This window comes from Nerophis ophidion, linkage group LG28 (assembly GCF_033978795.1).
Source record: "Nerophis ophidion isolate RoL-2023_Sa linkage group LG28, RoL_Noph_v1.0, whole genome shotgun sequence".
NCBI lineage: Eukaryota > Metazoa > Chordata > Actinopteri > Syngnathiformes > Syngnathidae > Nerophis > Nerophis ophidion.
The window spans coordinates 17,170,885-17,196,239 of record NC_084638.1 but is presented as its reverse complement, the minus strand read 5'-3'; the positions used below and the strand labels follow the sequence as shown (position 1 = coordinate 17,196,239).

General features: G+C 36.7%; 1 protein-coding gene and 1 long non-coding RNA gene across 2 annotated transcripts; one reads left to right on the top strand and one right to left on the bottom strand.

The window, feature by feature from the left end:
• Positions 1-883: 883 nt before the first annotated feature.
• On the top strand, positions 884-14,905 carry LOC133545332 (zinc finger protein 16-like). The gene is made up of 4 exons (XM_061890810.1): positions 884-1,346; positions 5,038-5,304; positions 9,168-9,386; positions 13,100-14,905. Exons 1-4 carry the CDS (start codon positions 1,247-1,249, stop codon positions 14,035-14,037), a joined length of 1,524 nt encoding a protein of 507 aa, XP_061746794.1. The 5' UTR covers positions 884-1,246; the 3' UTR covers positions 14,038-14,905.
• On the bottom strand, positions 8,252-24,916 carry LOC133545374 (uncharacterized). The gene is made up of 2 exons (XR_009804809.1): positions 24,686-24,916; positions 8,252-13,208 (listed from the first exon to the last, which is right to left on the bottom strand). It is a non-coding gene; the product is annotated as an uncharacterized LOC133545374 (long non-coding RNA).
• Positions 24,917-25,355: the final 439 nt, after the last annotated feature.

The window sequence follows — 25,355 nt, the reverse complement described above, 5'->3', positions numbered from 1 at the left end:
AAGGAGAAATGTAAGAACAAGGTCAACTGCACCAAAAAAGGAAAACTGACAATACAAACCACAAGGTGGCAGCAAGTTGTTGACAACTTCCCTCAAATTCATTTGGAAAAAATGGACTGAGCATAATCAATCAATCAATGTTTACTTATATAGCCCTAAATCACTAGTGTCTCAAAGGGCTGCACAAACCACCACGACATCCTGGACATAAATCATCACAAATGAAGTTAAATGATTCAAAAAGTTTACCTATGTAACTCATTTATATCCAAATTCATCAAGGATGTTTCTCCAGAATGTTCCATTGGAGAATGCTGTCAAACTGTTATGTCTACTAGGAAAATGTAAATCAAATATTTGTTGTTAAATTCTGTCATTATAAGTGTTTGTGTGTGTGTGTGTGTGTGTGTGTGTGTGTGTGTGTGTGTGTGTGTGTGTGTGTGTGTGTGTGTGTGTGTGTTGTACATTCTAAAATACATTATAAAAACGATTAACATCAAAGACAAAAATAAAATCATGAGTGTGATATTTATTTAGTTTCTTTTTTCTTTCCTTATGCATACTGTTGTTTCAATACATTGTTAAATATTTGAATATTTTTACGTAAATAAGTTTTATGTCTTTGTTTTGAAAATTTGAAATGGAGAAGTTTACTTTTATTTTCAGAATAAGTAATTAGTACATATGGCCCTACGATGAGGTGGCGACTTGTCCAGGGTATACACCGCCCTCCGCCCAATTGTAGCTGAGATAGGCACCAGCGCCCCCCGCGACCCCAAAGGGAATAAGTGGTAGAAAATGGATGAATTAATGGATAATTATTACATAGTAAAATAGGTTTACCGGGGGTGGAAAGCTGGTTTAACTTTTTTCTCTCGTAGATTTGGAAAAGATCTGGTTACTTGTTTCTCTCGCGAGATCTGACAACACTGCGCGCGAACCAAACACGGCGAGGATAAAGCAAGATGGCGTCTGACGCTGAGAACGTTATTGCAGTCGTCACAGTTCAGTGTTCTTAATCTGTGCCTCCATGTACACATACATGTCCTTTATTAGACTCTATTAAATAGAGTAAACATCGTTAATACCTGTTTGCATCCGGTTATATTAGTCTGAGCTTCTCGAACTAGCTTAGCTTGCCAGTTAGCATAGCATGTTAGCTGCTCCCAAAGAGAGGCAGAAGTGATCAAAACACATCGCTAAGCAGAGATTAAGTGTGAGTGTAAAGTGTTGTGATTGTGTGAAAATGTGCGAAAGAATGATAGCAGAGTACGAGGAGGAACTTTGTCCAACAAAAGAGGAGAAGGAGCGACAACAAAAACATCAAGTTGTGTTACACAGAACAGGTTTGTTTACTTCTTACTCTCACATCTTTACTAACTTTATATTTATTATTAACACTATTCTTAAATAGATTTTCTATATTAAGAGGAATTGTCATGTGAAGATGATGCCCTGATTGTTTTACATTGTTCATAAAAACGAGACAGTGTCAGACACACAATATTCATGAGAGGTTGAAGTTCCTCTCAGTTTGTAACAAAGTGTATCAACATGTTTACACAAAACTCACACAGTCACCGGGGGAATATTCCAGAGAGCAGGTTAAGTGCAAAGTCCTGAGTATGTAAAGCTTGAGAGTTTTACCTCCAAAAATAAGAGAGGTGAGACAAAGTCAGAGTCAGTTACCATGGTAACTGACACTAAACCTAGCCTGCTAGCTGGCAGGTTTGACAAGTTATATATGTGTGTAAAAGCTATACTGACCTGTTATTTTCTTCATATTGGTGCAGCCATTAACCTACTACAACACCGACTACATCCACCTACTCAGTGGCCTAGTGGTTAGAGTGTCCGCCCTGAGATCGGTAGGTTGTGAGTTCAAACCCTGACTGAGTCATACCAAAGACTATAAGAACGGGACCCATTACTTCCCTGATTGGCACTCAGCATCAAGAGTTGAAATTGGGTGTTAAAGCCCTACTGAAACCCACTACTACCCACCACGCAGTCTGATAGTTTATATATCAATGATGAAATATTAACATTGCAACACATGCCAATACGGCTTTTTCAGTTTACTAAATTACAATTTTAAATTTCCCGGGAGTTTCGTCTTGGAAACGTTGTGTAATGATGACCTGTACGCAAGACGTCACGCGTTTTTAGGAAGTATGAGCGCTACGCACACACACAGCTAAAAGTCGTCTGCTTTAACTGCATAATTACACAGTATTTTGGAGATCTGTGTTGCTGAATCTTTTGCAATTTGTCAAAGTAATATTGGAGAAGTCACAGTAGAAAGATGGAGTTGGGAAGCTTTAGCCTTTAGCCACACAAACAAACGGTGATTCCTTGTTTAAAATTCCCATAAGTGAAAATTTACGATGGATCACAGCGGTCAATCGGACATTAATCCAGACCAAATGTCAACCAGCAGGTTTTGGTGAGAAATTTGTGGTTAAAAAGTCGCTTCTTACCGGAGAAAAGCTGATCTTGGGCTGTCTATGAAGCTGCCGTCAACTTCCCTGAGACATTGGCGTTAAGACACCCGTGGACGTAAACCTCCGACTATCAGGTAATATTAAACTCACTAAAACCCCAGCAACACAACAGAAAGATAAGGGATTTCCCAGAATTATCCTAGTAAATGTGTTTAAAAATATGTTTTTTTTTCTAGTCCGTCGTTATCAAAATCCTCAAACACAAACCTTTCATCCTCGCTCAAATTACTGGGGAAATTGTCGTTTTCTCGGTCCGAATAGCACTTTTTGATGGAGGCTCCCATTAAAATCAATGTGAATATGTGAGGAGCCCCCACACTTGCAACGTCATCGTCTACGACTTCCAGTAGAGGCAGGGCTTTTCTCTTAACACCGACAGTTGCAACCTTTATCGTGGATTTTCTCTACTAAATCCTTTCAGCAAAAATATGGCAATATCGCAAAATGATCAAGTATGACACATAGAATGGACCTGCTATCCCCGTTTAAATAAGAAAATCTCATTTCAGTAGGCCTTTAAATCACCATAAAAATATTCCCGGGCACGGCCAACGCTGCTGCTCAATCAATCAATCAATGTTTACTTATATAGCCCTAAATCACTAGTGTCTCAAAGAGCTGCACAAACCACCACGACATCCTCGGTAGGCCCACATAAGGGCAAGGAAAACTCCCACCCAGTGGGACATTGGTGACAATAATGACCCAGTGGGACGTCAGTGACAATGGTGACTATGAGAAACTTAGAGAGGAGGAAAGCAATGGATGTCGAGCGGATCTAACATGATACTGTGAAAGTTCAATCCACAATGGATCCAACACAGTCGCGAGAGTCCAGTCCAAAGAGGATCCAAGACACAGCAGCGAGAGTCCCGTTCACAGCGGAGCCAGCAGGAAACCATCCCAAGCGTAGGCGGACCAGCAGCGCAGAGATGTCCCCAGCCGATACACAGGCGAGCAGTACATGGCCACCGGATCGGACCGGACCCCCTCCACACGGGAGAGTGGGACATAGAAGAAAAAGAAAAGAAACGGCAGATCAACTGGTCTAAAAAGGGAGTCTATTTAAAGGCTAGAGTATACAAATGAGTTTTAAGGTGAGACTTAAATGCTTCTACTGAGGTGGCATCGCGAACTGTTACCGGGAGGGTATTCCAGAGTACTGGAGCCCGAACGGAAAATGCTCTATAGCCCGCAGACTTTTTTTGGGCTTTGGGAATCACTAATAAGCCGGAGTCCTTTGAACGCAGATTTCTTGCCGGGACATATGGTACAATACAATCGGCAAGATAAGATGGAGCTAGACCGTGTAGTATTTTATACGTAAGTAGTAAAACCTTAAAGTCACATCTTAAGTGCACAGGAAGCCAGTGCAGGTGAGCCAGTACAGGCGTAATGTGATCAAACTTTCTTGTTCTTGTCAAAAGTCTAGCAGCCGCATTTTGTACCAACTGTAATCATATCATCATATCCATACAGCTTTTCAACAGATACAGCTACAATAGCCGTATCCCAATGGTCAAGCCACTCCTGAACTCAAGACAACGGAAGAAGCTTATGACTTGGGCTATGGAAAAGAAGCACTGGACAGTTGCAGAGTGGTCCAGAGTCCTGTTTTCAGACGAAAGCAAGTTTTGTATTTCATTTGGAAGTCAAGGCGCTAGAGTCTGGAGGCAGGCTGGAGAGGAGCAAAATTCAAGTTGCTTGAAATCCAGTGTGAAGTTCCCACAGTCGGCAATGGTTTGGGGAGCCATGTCAGCTGCTGGTGTTGGTCCACTGTGTTTCATCAAGTCCACAGTTAATTGAGCTGTATACCAAGAGATTTTAGAGCACTACATGCTTCTATCTGTTGAAAAGCTCTATGGAGATGATGATTTAATTTTCCAGCATGATCTTCCACCTGCCCACAGTGCCAAAACCACCAGTAACTGGTGTACCGACCATGGCATTACTGTCCTCGATTGGCCTGCCAGCTCCACTGAACTGAACCCCATAGAGAATTTGTGGGGTATTGTGAAGAAGAAGCTGAAAGACACCAGACCCAATAATGCAAATGAGCTAAAGGCCGCTATTGAAGCATCCTGGACATCCGTAACACCTCAGCAAAGCCACAGGCTGATTGCCTCCATCCCACGCCGCATTGATGCAGTAATCCGTGCAAAAGGATTCCCAACCAAGTACTGAGTCCATTAATTGACATTTTAAATGTCGGATTTTGTTTTGCTGTTATTATTCTTTTTTTTTACTTGGTCTGGTGAAATATTCAAATTTTTTGAGATAGGATTTTTGATATTTCTTAAACTGTAGGCGCCAGAAGGGAATAAGTGGTAGAAAATGGATGGATGGATGGATGGATGCCATAATTAGCAATATTAAAATAATAAAAGGCTTGCAATATTTCAGTTGGTGATTAATGAATCCAGATTGTATGACATTTTCATATTTCTAGTTGCATTACATAAAATAAAGGACTTTATCACAATGTTGAGACAGTCCTGTAGGAGTTAAAATGTGTTTTGTTTGTGTCCTGTAGACATCCATCAGCTGATTGGGCACCAAGAAGAATGTCTCCCTCATCTGCAGGGGGACAGTTTGACTTTAAAAGATCCAAAGCCCTCACATTTTAAAGGGGAGAAAGAGGATCCACAGACCCCCTATTTTAAAGAGGAAGAGGAGGGAGAGTGTCCTGTAGGGCAGGAGGAGGCTGATCTCAGCAAGTTTCCACTGACTGTTGTCTCTGTGAAGACTGAAGAGCATGAAGACAAACCACCTGAGTCCTCACAGCTTCATCACAGTCCAAGTAAGCACAACATCCACATATCATCTAATACAATGTTTGTGACACATGTTCATCTGCGGGCCACATTTATGATAAAAGATGGAAATATATTTGCTTTTTACCACCACCATTTAAAAAACAATCATCATTTATGATAAAAGATGGAGATATATTTGCTTTTTACCACCACCATTTAAAAAACAATCATCAACAGTGTAATTTCTGGGGTGTAACCATGTGACCTAGAGGCCGTCGTCCTTACCTCACGTGGTCAAATGAAGGCAAACATTCAATATGGCTACTGTTTATTTACCTTTAGCAGCACATATGTCAGCATATTTCAAAGGTTTAGTGGTGAAGATAAGAGACCAAGTACCATTTTTTTAGTACTGGTTCCTAATTATGTTGTCTATGAGGACCGTGAAGAGTCTGGACTAACGTCACAACTTTTTGTATTTTTAATTCGAGCTGACTGAGGTAACTATGACACGTTGTCACATTGAATTCAGCTGCCGCTGCTACACATTACAATCACCTTTGATTAATGACAAATAAGGGAGCAACAAAAGTTTGATGTGTGTGTTATTGACAAGAAGATGACATAACTGCATTTCACCTTGCACTGCACACATAGTTGACTTCTATAAGACTTCAAATAAACAGCTGTTGATAAAAGACTTCCCTGCTCTGAGATGTTACAGAACATCATGTTGGAGGTGTTCAACCTCTTGTGCTAATAGGAATGCTATTTAAAATGCCTTTTTTATTTCCAAAAATAGTACCGATAAATACTGGTATCGATAAGGAATATCGATTAGGGTATCATATCGATAAATCCTCAGCGATTAACATCTCTACTTAAGATACAAGCCAGATATCTTTAAAAAATATATTCAAAGTTTATTTGGATTTAGTTACTTCTCTGCTGTCCAGCAATGTCTCAATCAATCTAGTTTATTAGTACTAATTAGCAAAGTTTTCTTGTCTCTCTAAAGTCTTTATTTTGACAACCCCCTCGCGGTAAAGTAGTCGAAGTGCGAAGTGAGGCAGTATTTGTGACTAACTTTCGGCGAATCAAAATTTAAGAAATTGCACCGTAAAAATCATTACTTTTGAAGACGGCCAATAAAAACACAATCAAAATCAGAAATACTTTCATCATCCCAGAGGAGAAATTAAGGTTTTCCGCACAATCCCATTCAAGAGCAGACAAACATTACAGGGAGACAGAACAGAATCGCTGACGGGTCTGCCAACTTCCGGCGCCCCTTACAAAAAAAGGGAGAAACAGGGAAGGAGGGGGTAGGAAAAAAAATTTAATCTCAGCCTGATCATCAGCGGTGACAGCGTGGAGAGGGTCTTCGACTTCCGCTTCCTGGGAGTCCACCTGGCCGACGACCTATTATGGAGCACCAACACCACGGCTACCATCAAGAAGGCACACCAGAGACTGCACTGTCTGAGAATACTCAGGAACAACCACCTCTCTCAGGAACTGCTGGTGTCCTTCTACCGGTGCTCCATTGAGAGCATCCTGCCCTACTGCATCTGCGTGTGGTTCAGCAGCTGCACGGCCGCAGAGAGAACGGCGCTCCAGAGGGTCATAAAGACCGACCAGAAGATCATCGGATGCCCCCTCTCCTCCCTGGCTGACCTGTACAGCTCCCGCTGTCTCAGGAAAGCACAGAGCATCCTGAAAGACTCATTCCACCTCGGGCACTGCCACCTAGAACTGCTACTCTCGGGCAGACGCTATGGGGTGCTAAAAGCTGGCACAAATAGACTAAAAAACAGCTTTTACCCAAGAGCCATAGTAGCATTAAACAGGCACTGAGTGAGCACAATGTGTCCATCATGTCCTCATGTGTCATGTCTTTTTATTTTTTTCGGACTATAATGTGCAATAATGTTATATGTGTATGTGTATTCATATGTATGCATATATGCATGTGTGTGGATATATATACATATATATAGATAAACTTCTTATTTTCTATCTTTTTTACTATTTATATCACCAAATTGTATATGCACCTTTGGGGATCTGCTCCAATTTCGTTGTCCTTTGAACCTGTTCACTACAATAATGACAATGCAACTCTATTCTATTCTAAGAATCAGTGATTATTACATTTTAACAGAAGTGTAGATAGCACGTGTTAAAAGAGAACATAAGCAGATATTACCAGTAAATGAACAAGTAGATTAATAATCAATTTTCTACCACTTGTCCTTAATAATTTTGACAAAATAATAGAATATAAATGACACAATATGTTACTGCATATGTCAGCAGACTGAATTAGGAGCCTTTGTTTGCTTACTTACTACTAAAAGACAAGTTGTCCAGTATGTTCACTATTTTATTTAAGGACAAACTTGTAATAAGAAACATATATTTAATGTACCCTAAGATTGTTTTGTTTGAATAAAGCCAATAATGCAGTTTTTTGTGGTTACTTTTATTTAGAAAAGTATCGAAATACATATTGGTACAGGTCCCGGTACCAAAATATTGGTATCGGGACAACGCTGGTTAGAACAGAATTTGTCGGTTGATTCTTTGACTACCTTAGTAGTCATTTTTTCACTGGAGAGATTAGTCTCTACGATGCAGCCAAGATAGGTAATCAAATTTTTGTTTGTTATAATATTGTCAACCACTTTGACTATGAAGTTATCTACTTTTCTGAGGTTAGGAATTGACCCACAGACCTAAGTACTTGCAAGTAACAGGGGCGAGTATTAATATGCCAGTTTGTCATTGAAAGCCTTGCTAGTCTAGGTCTTGAGGATTGTAGCTTTGCTTGTTTTGTGGCCAACAGCCTTGGTTCTATGTTCTTGAAAGGTACAGAAAATGATGGAATGATCACTTACGCCAGTGGTCCCCAACCACCGGGCCGTGGCCCGATTGGTACCGGGCCGGTGAAATTTATTTTATTCATTTTTATAAAAAAAAAACAAAAAAAACAATAATAATAATATTTTTATTAAATCAACACAAAAAACACAATATACACTTACAATTAGTGCACCAACCACAAAAACCTCCCTTTTTCATGATAAAAACGTCCCTTTTTCATGACAAAGAAAAAAAAAGGAGATATCTGTGTTCCAGTCCCCAAGAAGATGTAAACCTGTATCAACATGTTTACACAAAACTCACACAGTTACCAAATACATTTTATGCTGTAATCAAATCTAATTAAAGTAATAATAATAATAATTTCACTTCCTGATTCTGACTTACATGCAACAATAAGTGAAAGTAAACATTTATGTTCAATAACCAAAGTAGTCAACACTTGAATTATTAAGAGAGCATAAAGGTGACTGACTTTCCTTCAGCGTGTCGTAGATGGTCTCCAATTCCTAAAGAAGAATTGTTGATGGAGATACTCCATAAAACAGCACATAGTAAAACATTTTTTTGTTAAAAGTTCCTTTTGGCCCAGCCAACAAAATGACTACAAAAACGTATTTTGCATAATGACAAAAACATACCATGAATGTTTTTTTTAAAGTGATTTTGGAATAAGATGTTTTTTATTTCCATGATATTGAAGTTATGTTCATGACTATATCAATTTTTACAAACTTTACATCAGTGAAGTTAAGAATGTTTCATCAATACCGCCTCGTACTTATAAAAGCTTTTCAAATTGCCCCTCGTCGAATTTCCAAGTCTGTTTTTGTACTCACTGTACCACTTTTGAATTAATTTTAGGAAACAAGTTGGTATTTCCCTTGTTTTTCATTAGTTGTTTTGCTACACACTTTTAACACAACACACGGAAGAACACAAATAATGTCATTGTGTTAACAGTGTCAATACAAAACTATTTCTATTCTCTATTAATTTTATTTACTTGTTTACCCAACAGATGTTCAGCATCCCCCCCATATTAAAGAGGAAGAGGATGATCAACAGTTCCCTCACATTAAAGAGGAAGAGGAGGAAGTGTGGATCACTCAGGAGGAAGAGTGTCTTCTAGGGCAGGAGGAGGCTGATCTCAGCAAGTTTCCACTGACTGTTGTCTCTGTGAAGACTGAAGAGCATGAAGACAAACCACCTGAGTCCTCACAGCTTCATCACAGTCCAAGTAAGCACAACATCCACATATCATTTTATTCTCAGGGCATTCAATCCATCACAACTGGACTCTTTACTTTGTCTTAGAAGACGTTTGTCCTCTCATCCAAGTAGGCTTCATCACTTCATGCTCATAGACTTAAAGTCTTAAATCTAATCATTTGAATTTAAAGGGGAACTGCAATTTTTAGGGGAATTTTTCTATCGTTCACAATCACAAAAGACACGACGGTTGATATGTTTAAAAAAAAAAAACACATTCTAACTAGGGCTGGGCGATATGGCCTTTTATTAATATTTCGATATTTTTAGGCCATGTCACGATACACCATATTTATCTGGCTATTTTGCCTTAGCCTTGAATGAACACTTGATGCATATAATCACAGCAGTATGATGATTCTATGTGTCTACATTTAAACATTCTTCTTCAATACTGCATTAACATATGCTCATTTTAAACTTTCATGCAGAGGGAAATCACAACTATACCGTATTTTTCGGAGTAGAAGTTGCTCCGGAGTATAAGTCGTACCTGCCGAAAATGCATAATAAAGAAGGAAAAAAACATATAAGTCGCACTGGAGTATAAAACGCATTTTTGGGGGAAATTTATTTGATAAAACCCAACACCAAGAATAGACGTTTGAAAGGCAATTTATTTATTTTTGTATTTTTTTTTTGTCTTGTCCAGCTTCTCAGGCAAATCATATATTTGATGTAGATGCCCATATCGGCTGTTCAGATTTACTTTACAAAAGAGAAGTGTAGGATACTTCTCTTGTTGCCTTATTTGAATTTGACTCTATTAAATGTATTTATATTATCATTTGGTGAGCAGGAGGGGATAGAAAGAGAAAAAAAGGAAAACAGGGGGAAATTGTGGGGATATGAGGGGGATTAGACAGAGAGACAAAAACAACAACAGCAAACACAACAATAACAACAAAAACAACAACAACAATAGAACAACACCAGCACATACGATATGTACAAATATGATCATAAAAGTGATAGCAAAGAAGCAGTTAGTGAAATAAATAATAATATAGAAATGACAATGAGCATTTTATACTACAACTGGAGCAATACAAATACCAATAGAGAAAGCGCTTGAAAGGCAATTTAAAGTAAATAAAGAATAGTGAACAACAGGCTGAATAAGTGTACATTATATGACGCATAAATAACCAACTGAGAAGGTGCCTGGTATGTTAACGTAACATACTATGGTAAGAGTCATTCAAATAACTATAACATATAGAACATGCTATACCTTTACCAAACAATATGTCACTCGTAATCCATAAATCTGATTAAATCTTATACGTCTAGTCTCTTACGTGAATGAGCTAAATAATATTATTTGATATTTTACGGTAATGTGTAAATCATTTCACACATAAGTCGCTCCTGGGTATAAGTCGTACCCCCGGCCAAACTATGAAAAAAACTGCGACTTATAGTCCGAAAAATACGGTAAGTCAATTTAGAAGAACTGTATTTATTAAACAGTTATTAAGCGGTGGCACAAACATTCATGTCATTTCCAAACAGAAAGTCCAAGATTGTCAGAGACATTTTAAAACAAGCTAGGAGTGCACTTTTGTGTATGATGTCACTAAGATGACATATCAAAACACCAAGTTAAAGTGCACTTTTTGTACAGAATGCCACTACAATAGTTTACTTTTGTGCATGATGACACACAAGATATTTCAATAACTGTCAAATAAAATTGAGCTGCATAATAGGAAATCAAATAGTGTATGTCTTTCGCTATGTGGTAGGTTCCTGCGGACGTTATCTCCTTCTGTTGTTGACTATTTTTTTCATACGGTGTTGATGTGGAAATGGGTGCCTCGGCATTTTGTGGGTGTGGTACCGAACGGAGATGTTGACATTCTCTAGCAAGTGACTTTTCAAATGATGCTACATATTAGCAATAATGCTACTTTTTGTAGCCACGCTTTTGCCCCACACTTGACAAATTACGGTTGTCTGTTCGACATATTCCCACTTGAAGCCAAACCACCGCCAGACGATGGACCCCGTGATGTTTTGTTGGGAATTAGTTCTTCCTTCATTTGTTACCAGATTCGCACCTTCTTTCTCTCGTATTACCTCTCTGCTCCACTAGGGTGTATACGTATGTGACGTATGTAAGAAGGTGCGCTTGTTTTATCTCTCTGTGAGAAGCAGAGACAACAAAGAGTGAGAAGAGCCTGTAGTGTAATGCCTGCAGCTAAAAGCAACTCTGTGAGAACGTATGCTCGAATGTCACGATATAGTCATTTTCTATATAGCACAGAGACAAACCCGCGATACATCGAGTATATCGATATATCGCCCAGCCCCACTTGGTATTTTTATAGTCGATTTTTGTATCGATAAGTCCACATTTGTTTCAATTTAAGAGCTTTAACAGGGTTTCTGTGGGTCATTAAGAAGCAATATAAGTAATTAAATAGACTTTTCCTAAATTAAGGCTTTGATGGTATTAAAAAGCATTAAATATGATGTCCAGAGGCATTAAAATATTCATGCAACCGTAGGCCGGGACCGATATAAATAAAAATAAACCTAATAACTTTATTCTTACCGTCATCAATAAATTGCTATGTCGGTCTGTTTCCTTCTTGGTCTTTGGATTTTAAAATGGAATAAGAGGTCTCACTCTTTGCATCGCTCTCAGCACCTGAGCATGTTTATTCCACAGTAGACTTACATGAACAAAGTGAGCCTCTTCTCAGTTATTCACAATCTTTGTTTCGACTACTTGCAATTCTCCTCCACACGTTTTCCTGTGTGCAGTAGTGTTAGTGACACTCACTTTAATGTTGGAGATGGAAATAGTCATTTTAATACAACGCTGTAGTACAGGCCCCCATATAACTGCCCAGGATATGCCTGTTATATGATTCTTTAATTTTGAACCTTTTAGAATCAGCATGTTTTCGTCCAATAGTGTCAAGGAGGTGAAATTAAGTCTGAAAACCTTTTGACAAGTTGACTTCATGTCCATTAGGACTTTTCAAAGTGTAGCATACCATCCGCCTTAAACAGAATGTTCTACTTTGAAAGTAAACTGGATCCTTTATTTTATGCTTATACATGACTTCCTGTCCCACACGAGCAGATTTTAGCTAAATTTAAATGCTTTGTTGTGTCGAACACTAAATATAGAAGCCAGGTGGTGGAAACTGACACATTGACTTGAAAACAAAAAACGGAACAAGTCTGTCGCTATGGCAGCGTCGTTCCACATCCAATGGAAAACCCCGGTTACACTTACAAATGTTGCTTGGCGAGATCAATGACGAATCATTACTTCGGGTTCAAGGCACGAAGCAAAAGGAAATACTCTCGACCACAAGATGGCGTCATAGCAGAGACAACAATACAGAATTCAGATTTACACTGTAAACAACCTAATCTTTTCTCCAAGTTTATACATCAGTAACTGACATTAAAATCACAGGGGGCGCTGGAGCCTAGCCCAGCTGCACTCAGGTTAAAGGGAATTTATCGCAATATAGATTTTAGGCCATATTGCCCACCCATCGTAAAAAGTCGTCTTCTTTTCCTGTGAATAATGTTGTAAAAAGCAGAGTGTTTGTTTTCAGGCCAATTCATATAATAACTTGTTTTTGTAAGTTCATGTGAACTTACTGACTGAATCTGGAAATTTCTCAAGCATGTTTGTTATTTTGTGTCCTGCAGACGTCTGTGAGGAACAACTTCTGCCTGAAAAACAGGAGTGTAGCTTCAGGATGGTGAAGGAGGATCCATCAACGAAGAAGACCAGGTGCCATGGACCCTCTGGCGTCTCCTGTGAAGGTGATGAGGTCAAAGGTGAAAGTGAGGAGAAAAGAGAGGCGGAGCCTCCAAGCAGCAGCTCAACACAACACATGACAACAGAAGCTGATGGAGACCACTGTGGAGGATCACAAGCAGACAAGCTCTTAGCTCCACTATCAAATAGTGAGGACACAATGTCACACTCTCCTGACACTGATGATGAAGACTCTAAAGATGATAAGACATGTCACACTGACAAAACTCACTTCACATGTTCTCTCTGTGACAAAACCTTTCAATACCATAGTTATCTGAAAAGACACATGAGAAGACACACTGGAGAAAAACCTTTTTCTTGCTCAGTATGTGGTAAAGGTTTTGTACTTAGTCATAATTTGAAATTACACTTGAGAACACACACTGGAGAAAAACCTTTTATCTGTTCAATATGTGGTAAAGGTTTTACACACAGTCAGAGTTTGAAAAAACACACAATGTCACACACTGGAGAAAAATATTTTATATGTTTAATCTGTAGTAAAAGGTTTGTACAAAGTAACAATTTGAAAGTACACATGAGAACACACAGTGATGAAAAACCTTTTTCCTGTTCAACCTGTGGTAAAGCTTTTAAAGAAAGTCAAATTTTAAAAAGACACAAGAGAACACACACTGGTGAAAAATCCCATTCCTGTTCAATCTGCAACAGAAGCTTTTGTGAACGATCAAATCTTGTTAGACACATGAGAACACACCCAGGGGAGAAAGTGTTGAGTTGCAGTGTGTGTGGTGAAAGATTCTCTTATAAGTACCAGTGTAAGAAACACAAGTGTGCTGGTGAGAACAGCAGCAGCAAATGAAACTGCAGGATTTGAAATAAACTGTCAATACTTTAATTTTGACTTTCAAACCACATCAGCACATACAACATGTGTGACATTGTTGTTTGTATAACAATCTTGTTAACATGCTTTTTTATTTATACACTGTTTTTTTTTCTTCAAACCATTACATGCATTAATATGCAACATTGTGTACTTTTATTAAAAATGGAACAGAACAATCTGAAAAGGTGAGAGTAAACAGTACAAGTCATATTTTACATACAGTAAACATTTTATGTGTATATACAGTATATATTCATCAGACAATTTTAGACTTATTCTATTCTGTTTTTATAGGTGTTTGAAATATTGAATACTTGTAATTGATCCCATAGATTAGCACCGTTACATGCATATGTACTGGTTCACATCTGAAGCATCTGGACCACTTCATGAAGCATATTATTATTTACTTTATAAATCATTTGAACAGTTGTCTTTTATATAATTTTAAAATGTGTGACTTTATGAATCATTTGTTGGGTCTCTATAATCCATTTAATAAATGATCTTTAGTACTCTCTTTTGTAATATGATGATTGTGTTTTGATTGTTTTATATGTATGTCCTGAGACCTTCATGCAATATAAAAGTGAGAGAAAATGGCTGAATTGTTTGTGGAAGGATGGTTTTGTTTTTACAAACTTACATTTGTGGATGAAACAAAAATTAACATTATTGTGTTTTAAAAATTGTGTACATTTCTTTTCTTTTTTAACATCCCCAAAACATCAATTTCAAAAAACAAGTTTAGAGTGTCAGGCACAAGCCAATATTGTACATCATCCCACAGATTTTTACTTTGCATACGTTCATGAAATAAACTGTTTATTTTGTTTCCCTATCACAGAACAAACAAGTGTTGTCTTAAATTGCAAAACAACACCATACAATTACTTTAGGGGTTAATTCTGTTTTTTTGTTTTGTTTTGTTTTGTTTTTTTAATGAACTATTTTGCCTTTGGGAGAAAGGAAACTTTCAAGTTTTGTTTTTTGTTTGTTTGTTTTGTTCCAGAGAAAATACAGCAAATAAGAAATAGTAAATAATTGTCTAATTTCAGAGTTTGAAATCTGTAATATTGTATCAATCCACCAAAAGCCCTGAAAGTTTAGAAAAGAGTTCTGAAAAACATTATATACTGCATATTTTGAACGAAAACCTTTAATTTTTTATAAATATTTTCATGTATTTGCAGGTCGTACTTGATGAAATCTTAAAATATGATTGTTCTTTTATCACTCAATAAGTGCATCAGAGACCAAATGCCTTTTTCAAACCATTAGGTTTGCCAACACCCGGACTTTGAAATAAGGGACATCTCGCGGGCGGTTGGAACATTTTTGGTGTCGCTTATAAAATATGGGTTTCCTCTATTTCAGTCCGGACCTGAAAAAATGCTTAGAAAATGCTTTAAAAATGCCAAAATGCTTAGAAAAAATAACTTTACACCTCCACTAGACAATTGTTGCACTTAGTGTACGTCCTATTCATACCATAATCACAAGAAAATTGTGTTCTTCAACCATACATTTATTTTTTCAAAATGTGCAAAACATAGGGGGGAAAAAATTAAAAAAAAAACAATTGGGATGGGTGCTGGATCAAAAAAGGAACACTTACAAGAACAAGAAAGAAAGAAAGGTCCACACCAGTGTGAAAAAGAGCGCCTGCTCGAAACGTCATACTTAATTAAAATAAATCCTGATTAATGTAAAATGTGCAAAACACAAAATGTGCAGTTTCTTCTAAAAACATTTGCCATTAAACAGCTGGCACACAAGGACCAAACAGACAGGTTGATAATATGGATGTTAACAATGTCCATGTGAATGTCCATACAAGACAAAAGTCAATGCCCGTAAATGTCCTTCATGGAGTGTTAGGGCCAGGGGACGTCCTGGTGACACTTCTGATTGATAATAAAGAAAAGAAGAACAATAGGAAAAACGTATTAGGAGTATGTTAGAAGCACAGCCTGTGGTAAAAAAAATAAAAAATAAAATTATATATATATATATATATATATATATATATATATATATATATATATATATATATATATATATACATGTCAATTATAATAAAAAAATCCAATACAAAGTTTAGTCACTCACCTATTTCTTTCTCCAGGGAAACTTTCCGCTGCTCTTCCTGCGGCCACAAAGTGAAGTGAAGTGAATTATATTTATATAGCGCTTTTCTATAGTGACTCAAAGCGCTTTACATAGTGAAACCCAATATCTAAGTTACATTTAAACCAGTGTGGGTGGCACTGGGAGCAGGTGGGTAAAGTGTCTTGCCCAAGGACACAACGGCAGTGACTAGGATGGCGGAAGCGGGAATCGAACCTACAACCCTCAAGTTGCTGGTACGGCCGCTCTACCAACCGAGCTATGCCGCCCCACAAAGAGCGGTCCTAGTGCCCTCCATGTATCCTAACCGCCATTGAACAAACAGAAAAAGATGAACGACGAAGCCAACTTGCAAGTGGTCCATGGAAAGGTTGGTAGCGCGACCTCCTGTACTGTAGAATGTAGTATGGACCATAGGACAGGACGAAGAAGTCCCGTTAAGAAGCTGTGGAGGCCTAAGATGTTCTACTAGTCTGCTGGAAATCCCAAGAAGACAAAGGAGTAAAAAGCAAAATGCCGTTTGACAGAGAAGGCCTAAACGTGGCCACTGGCCATTATTGTTTCTCTATTTGTATTTAGTGCATACATGTACGCATATATGTCGTGTAGTAGATGAAACATTGTTAGTCATTGTTTGTATCCGGATACATTAGGCTAACACTCTGCTGCTGTTGCTGCTGCTGCCCTGAGGAGGCTAACACTGCTGTTGCTGCTGCCCTGAGGAGGCTAACACTCTGCTGCTGTTGCTGCTGTCCTGAGGAGGCTAACACTCTGCTGCTGTTGCTGCCCTGAGGAGGCTAACACTGCTGTTGCTGCTGCCCTGAGGAGGCTAACACTGCTGTTGCTGCTGCCCTGAGGAATTAGCAAGCATTCACAAACATCAATTTCTCCAACTCCCGTACAGCAGCACCTACCACCAACATATCAAGCAGACTGCCATAAAGCCTGCTGATCAAGGTACTGCAAGGTTAAACTACCAACAGTAACAATGCCTCCTAGGAAGGTACAGGTTGACGAGCTGGAAGAAATAAAACTCTCGCTTAACTTTATGTCTGAAGAGTTGTCCAGAGTGGCAAACCAACAAACGGCACTTAGTCAACTAGTGGAGGAAGTTAGAGAGCTAAAAAAAATAATTGTAGAAAAAGACAAATCAATTAAAATATTGGAAAGACGTGTTGATGAACTTGAACAATACACAAGAATGGATGATGTGATTGTCAGTGGCTTGAACACCAAACACCGCTCATATGCTCGAGCAACTGCAGGTGAAAAGAATGGTGGGGATGAGTCCACGATGGAGCTAGAAAACCTGGAGCAACAGGTCCTGCAGTTTTTTCAGTCTAAGAACATTGAACATTGAAATAGACAGTAATGCTATCTCTGCCTGTCATACCCTCCCTCGAAGGGATAACTTGGCAAAACAAGCAATTATTGTAAGGTTTACGAACAGGAAAGTAAAAACTGATCTTTTGAGACAGTCCAAAAAATTAAGAGGTACGGCAGTGTACATTAATGAGCACTTAACAAAAAAAAACTCGGACATAGCAAGACAGGCTAGGGCCCTAAAGAAACAAGGGAAAATTCAGTCCACGTGGACACGGAATTGCAAGGTCTGGATAAAACTACAGGGCACGCCTGAAGAAGCACAGGTTCTAGTAATCAGAGAAATGGGGAACTTGAAAAGTACAAATGATGAAACCAGAAATCATGTTGCCGACTTGGTAATTGAATGTTAATATAACAGCAAATGAATGAGTGAAATATGAACTTTGCACTATGTTTGAAAACGATATAGACCCTGAAAAAAATGTATTCAATGGCATAGCAATGAATTGCAAATATTATACAGATGAACAATATAATGACAGTATAAAATTAAGTAACCAATTAACAATTATACATATTAATAGTAGAAGTCTGTCTGCAAACTTTCACCATATAAAGGAATTTTTAAGTCAATTTGTAAAACCTTTTAGCATTATAGCAATATCAGAAACTTGGATAAGTCAAGAAAAAAGTGTAGATTTTGGTCTGAATGGATATGAATTTGTGCATTTGGATAGAATAGATAAAAAGGGAGGAGGAGTAGCACTCTATATTGATAAAAATCTAAACTTTATTAAAGTTGAAAATATGACATCTATCATTGAACAAGTAATGGAATGTATAACGGTAGAGATTATAAGAGAAGGAAGAAAAAATATCCTAGTTAGTTGTATATATAGAACTCCGGGATCCAAAATAGAAACCTTCACCAAAGCTATGGAAGGATTATTTTATAAATTGAATAACAAAGAAATATTTATTAGTGGAGACTTTAACATTGACTTAATACATACAAGTAGCAATAGAGAAACAGCTGAATTTATAGACACAATGCACAGTATGAGTTTGATATCTTTGATAAATAAACCAACAAGAATCACATCACATAGTGCCACCCTAATTGACAATATATTTACCAATATAATGGATGACAACCTAATATGTGGAATCTTGATAAATGATATAAGTGATCATCTCCCAGTCTTTGTGGTCTACAACTGTGCCAGTAAAATTAAAATCAAGAATGAATGTGAAACTGTCTATAAAAGAATCATAACAGAGAAATCGCTCAACAAATTCAAGAATGAACTACAAAAGCAAAATTGGAATACTATTTATGATAAAAAAGAAGTTAATACAGCTTATGAAGAATTCTTAAACACATTTAAAATACTATATGATGGAAATTGTCCAGTAGTAAATTATAAAAGGAAGTCAAAGTACGGCGAGTTTAAACCGTGAATGACTAAAGGACTCCAAAATGCCTGTAAAAAAAAGAATATTTTATATAAGGAATTTATAAAAAATAGAACTTTAGTAAATGAAAATAAATATAAAAAATATAAAAATAAACTAATCAATATAATCAGAATGTGTAAAAAGGATTATTATATAAATAAACTGGAATATAACAAGAATAATATAAGAGGTGTATGGAAAATATCAAATGGTATTATTAGAAATAAAAATGATGATAATCAATACCCACCATACTTTATGGAAAATAACAACATGATTAAGGATAAGGAGGTGATAGTAAATACATTTAATGATTATTTTATAAATATTGGACCGAAACTAGCAGAAGAGATAAAGGTAGAAGGGACAAAAATAGATGCAGCAGATTATATCAACCCAAACCCTAAAACAATGTTTTTAAAACCAGTAGTAGAAAGAGAAATCAGGGACATAGTCAAAAGTTTTAAGAACAAAACAAGCAAAGATGTGGATGATATAGACATGCAAACTTTAAAGTATGTGATAGATGGAATTAGTGCTCCATTAGCGTATCTATTTAACCTTTCATTTGAAATGGGAGTATTTCCTCAACTAATGAAAATTGCAAAAGTTGTTCCTATTCACAAAGCGGGAGACAGACACTTATTCACAAACTACAGACCAATCTCAATACTACCACAGTTCTCCAAAATATTAGAAAAAATATTTATAAATAGATTCGATGGCTTTGTAGAAAAAAATGAATTATTAACAGATAGGCAGTATGGTTTCAGGAATAATCGATCAACAGCACAAGCATTAGCAGATTTAATTGAGGAAATAACTGATAGTATTGATAAAAATAAATATACAATAGGAGTATTCTTAGATCTTAAGAAGGCTTTTGATACAGTAGACCATAGTATTCTTATTAGAAAAATGGAAAAATATGGTTTTAGGGGTATTGTTCTGGAATGGATAAAAAGTTATTTATCTGATAGAAAGCAGTTTGTACAGATATCACAAAAAAAATCATGCTGGTTAAATATTAAATGTGGGGTACCACAGGGGTCAGTTTTAGGGCCCAAGATGTTCATCATGTATATAAATGATATTTGTAAAGTAACTGAAAACCTTAAATATGTGTTATTTGCGGATGACACCAATGTACTCTGTTCTGATGTGGACTTGCAGCAGCTCCTGAGGACCGTCACCATGGAGATGTATAAACTAAAAAAATGGTTTGATGCTAATAAATTATCATTGAACCTAAATAAAACTAACTTTATGTTATTTGGAAAAAAGAGAAATGATATAGATGTAAAATTGTATATAGACAATGTTAGTATAGAAAGAGTAAACAAAATCAAATTTTTGGGTGTGATCTTGGACCACAGGATCTGCTGGAAGTCACACATTACATACATCAAAGGGAAGTTGGCGAGAAGTATTGCTGTCCTGGGTAAAACAAGGCATATTCTTAATCAAAAAACATTACACACTCTTTATTGTACACTTGTTTTACCATATTTGAGTTACTGTCTAGAAGTTTGGGGAAATACATATAGGACGAACATCCAACCACTATTCATAATGCAAAAAAGGGCCATCAGACTGATACATAACACAGGACCCCGAGAACACACTAATGGATTATTTATAAAAACATTTGATTTAAAACTACCAGATCTCATCCAACTCAAGACTGCCCAAATGATTTATAAAGCAAGTAAAGATTTACTTCCAACAGGGTTACAGAGAAGATTTTTACAAAGAGAAGGGAATTATAATTTAAGAGGAGAACTACTTTTTAAGATCCAATATTGTAGAACAACGCAGAAACGAATGAGTATAACAATAGCAGGGGTTAAAATATGGAACTGTTTAAAGGATGAAATAAAACACAGCACCAACATAAACCAGTTTAAAAAGCTTTTTAAATCATTTATCATTAGTAAATATAAGAAAGAAGAGCAAACATTTTTTTAGAAAGACAATAATATATATGTATATAAATACAATGTATGATTTCATAATTATACATATAGGTTATATTAAAATGTATATATTACCACTTTATATGGAATTTAAATGAATTGTGTATGTATAATGTATGTATGTATGTGTGTATATGTGTATGTATATATATATATATATATATGTGTGTGTATGTATGTATGTGTATATGTATATATATGTGTGTGTATATATATATATATATATATATATATAAGTGTACAAATGTATATGTTTGATTTAAATGTTAAACTATGTATATGAGACGTGTGCTACATATATGTTGCTTATATATGGTTTAAAAAAAAAAAAAGTAATATAAGTGAAGCATGTTTTAGATTTTATATATTTTGAAGCTTGTTCTTGTTGTGATGGGGTAGGTTTATATAAGCGTTGCTTCAACCTACACCCTTTCGGCTAAATCATTGCTCAAATGAGTGTTTTTTTTGTTTTTTTTTTCTTTTCTTGTTGTTGTTCTTTGTTTTATGTGAAGATTGCCGAAATAAAATACATTGATTGATTAGTCTGAGCGCACTTTATCGCGTCTTGTGCTAGTTAGCTTAGCTTGTTAGCTGCTAACAAAGAGACGCGGACGTTATCAACACATCGCTAAGAAGAGATCAAATGTGAGTGTAAAGTGTTGTGATTGTGTGAAAATGTGCGAAAGAACGATTGCAAAGTATGAGGAGGAACGTTGTCCAATAAAAGAGGAGAATGAGTGACAACATCAACTACTGGACGCTGTTTTCAAGAAACATCAAGTTGTGTTACACAGAACAGGTTTGTTTACTTCTTACTCTCACATCTTTACTAGCTTTATATTTCAATATTAACACTTTTCTTCAATAGGAATATGCTTTGTCTTGTGGGGATGATGCAATGCTTTGATTTAGATTCTTCATGCAAACGAGACAGTTTGAGGTTGATGTTCCTCTCAGTTTGTAACAATGTGTGATTGATTGATTGAAGGAGTTATGAGAAGTTTGCATAGGAAAGGGTACACTTTCATCACGGTACACATTCACTGCTACAAGAAAGCCTGAGATGGTTTCAGGTGAAATTTGTCTTCACTCACAGAAAAAAGTACTATGTAGAAAGTAGCATTCAAAGTACACAAATACTGCTAGAAAATAAAATTTAAAAAAAAAAAGCTAAAGGATTTTTCTATTCCTAGTTATGAGTAGTAATGTATTTTCAAAGCAACTTATGAGGAAGTAAGGAATTTAAAGTCCGTTATGGCTATTGATAGGGAGTTCTACATTTTGGTGGTAAGACAGGCAAACAAATTAGAACTTTTTCTGGAGTGAAATCTGGGTTGAGTGTGATTTGTACAACTACTTCTAGGGTTATAATGGTGAATATATTTTGAAGTATCTAGACAGGTACATGAGTATTTTAGTGGAACGGTGTATGTTGTACACCAGACCAACTACAAGAAGATGTTTTCTGTCGGCTACCAAGAGCCTCCCCAAGTTAAGGAAATGGTTGGTGGAAAGGTGAGCCCGAGATGGACAGTTGAGTAGAAGCACAATCATTTTGTTTGGGGTTTTCTGGAATTTGTTTTTCAGGGTTTTTAAGGCATCACGGTACCAAACATGAACTCCGTAGTCCAAGTGGGGTTAAATGAGCGCTTGTGTTAGAGTCTTAAGTGTATTCCTACCCACCAGCGGGGTGATCCTACTATATCAGAACTATGGTTGTACGGTATACTGGTATTAGTATAGTACCACAATTCTAATTAACCATATTCGGTACTATGCCACCTCTAAAAAGTACTACTTGTATGATTACATCAATATTTGTTGACATCACAACATCTTTCGTTTAAAAAAAATGTATATTATGTTTATAAACGCAAGAAATATGTCCCCGGACACATGAGGACTTTGAATATGACCAATGTATGATCCTGTAACTACTTGGTATCAGATTGGTACCCAAATTTGTGGTATAATCCACAACTAATGTAAAGTATCCAAACAACAGAATAATAAGTGATTATTACATTTTAACAGAAGTGTAGATAGAACATGTTGTAAGAGAAAATAAGTAGATTTTAACAGTAAATGAACAAGTAGATTAATGATCCATTTCCTACCACTCGTCCTTACATTTTTTGACAAAATAATAGAAATAAATGACACAATATGTTACTGCATATATCAGCAAACTAAATTAGGAGCTTTTGTTTGTTTACTTACTACTAAAAGACAAGTTGTCTTGTATGTTCACTATTTTATTTAAGGACAAACTTGCAATAAGAAACATATGTTTAATGTACCCTAAGATTCTTTTGTTAAAATAAAGCCGATGATGTACTTTTTTGCGGTCCCTTTTTTTTTAGAAAAGCATCGAAATATATTTTGGTACTGGTCCCGATACCAAAATATTGGTATCGGGACAACACTAATAAAAACATAATTCGTCGGTTGATTCTTTGACTACCTTAGTAGTCATTTTTTCACTGGAGAGATTAGTCTCTACGATGCAGCCAAGATAGGTAATCTCATTTTTGTTTGTTATAATATTGTCACCCACTTTGACTGTGAAGTTATCTACTTTTCTGAGGTTAGGAATTGACCCAAACGCATGTGTACTTGCAAGTACCAGCTTGAGTCTTAATTTGCCAGTTTGTCAATGAAAGTATTGCTAGTCTAGGTCTTGAGGATTGTAGCTTTGCTTGTTTTGTGGCCGTCAGCCTCGGTTCTATGTTCTTTACGGGTATAGAATATAATGGATTGATCACCGCATACAGTAGTTCTACTTGTGGTGTTCTTAGACTGGTCAGAAGTCCCAACGAGGTCTATGAAGGTTTAAAAGGACTCACTCACCCTGGTAGTTTGCTTAATGAGCTAAGTGAGGCAATGTTGGTGGCACAGCTTAGTGAAGGTTTTAAAATGGGTGCATCCTTTCGGGACATATCTGTGTTCCAGTCCCCAAGAAGATGTAAACCTGTATCAACATGTTTACACAAAACTCACACAGTCACCAAATACATTTTATACTGTAATGAAATCTAATTAGTTATGATTTTACTTCTTGATTCTGACTTACATGAAACAATAAGTGAAAGTAAACATTTATGTTCAATAACCAAAGTAGTCACTGCTTGATTTATTAAAAGAACATAAAGGTGACTGACTTTCCTTCAGCGTGTCGTAGATGGTCTCCAATTCCTAAAGAGGAATTGTTGATGGAGATACTCCATAAAACACCACATAGTAAAACATGTTTTTGGTAAAAGTTCCTTTTGACTCAGCTAACAAAATGAGCACAAAAAAACATTTTGCATGATGACAATAACATACTATTTAAGTGATTTAGGAATTAGATTTTTTTTATTTCCATGATATTGAAGTTATGGTAATGACTATGTCATTACAAGATTGTGGTTAAGTTAAGAGATAAAGTTAAGGTGTCATAGAACGTATACACAATAACATATTTACACACTTTACATCAGTGAGTGTAAAGTTAAGAATGCCTCAATCGATGCTGACTTTTCAATTTACCCCCATCAAATTTCCAAGTGTAGTTTTGTACTCACTTTTGAATACATTTTAGTGTCTGGAACAAAAGGAGATATTCCCCGCATTTTTATTGGTTGTTTTGCGACGCACTTTTAACTCAACACACGAAAGAACACAAATCATGACAACAGTGTCAGTCAAAAACAATTTATATTCTCTCTTCATCTTATTTACTTATTTACCCAACAGATGTCCAGCAGCCACCCCACATCAAAGAGGAAGAGGAGGAAGTGTGGACCACTCAGGAGGAAGAGTGTCTTCTAGGGCAGGAGGAGGCTGATCTCAGCAAGTTTCCACTGACTGTTGTCTCTGTGAAGACTGAAGAGCATGAAGACAAACCACCTGAGTCCTCACAGCTTCATCACAGTCCAAGTAAGCACAACATCCACATATCATTTTATTCTCAGGGCATTCAATCCATCACAACTGGACTCTTCACTTTGTCTTAGAAGACCTTTGTCCTCTTATCCAAGTAGGCTTCATCACTTTATGCTCATAGACTTAAAGTCCATCCATCCATTTTCTATCGCTTTTTTCCCTTTGGGGTCGCGGAGGGCGCTGGTGCCTATCTCAGCTACAGTCGGGCAGAAGGCGGAGTACACCCTGGACAAATCGCCACTTCATCACAGGGCCATATACTTAAAGTCTTGAATATAATCACTGGAATTTAGAGGGGAACTGCACTTATTCGGGGAATTTTCCCATCATTCACAATCATCATAAAAGACACGACAGTTGAAATATGAAAAAATAAAATAAAATAATAACATTCTAACTAGGGCTGGGCGATATGGCCTCTTATTAATATCTCAATATTTTTTAGGCCATGTCACGATACACCATATATATCTG

Excerpts from the sequence above, each read along its gene's own strand:
- LOC133545332 (XM_061890810.1), top strand. The coding sequence starts at position 1,247 with ATGTGCGAAAGAATGATAGCAGAGTACGAGGAGGAACTTTGTCCAACA. Across the intron at positions 1,347-5,037 it reads AGTTGTGTTACACAGAACAG|ACATCCATCAGCTGATTGGG; the intron begins GTTTGTTTACTT and ends TGTGTCCTGTAG. Across the intron at positions 5,305-9,167 it reads ACAGCTTCATCACAGTCCAA|ATGTTCAGCATCCCCCCCAT; the intron begins GTAAGCACAACA and ends TTTACCCAACAG.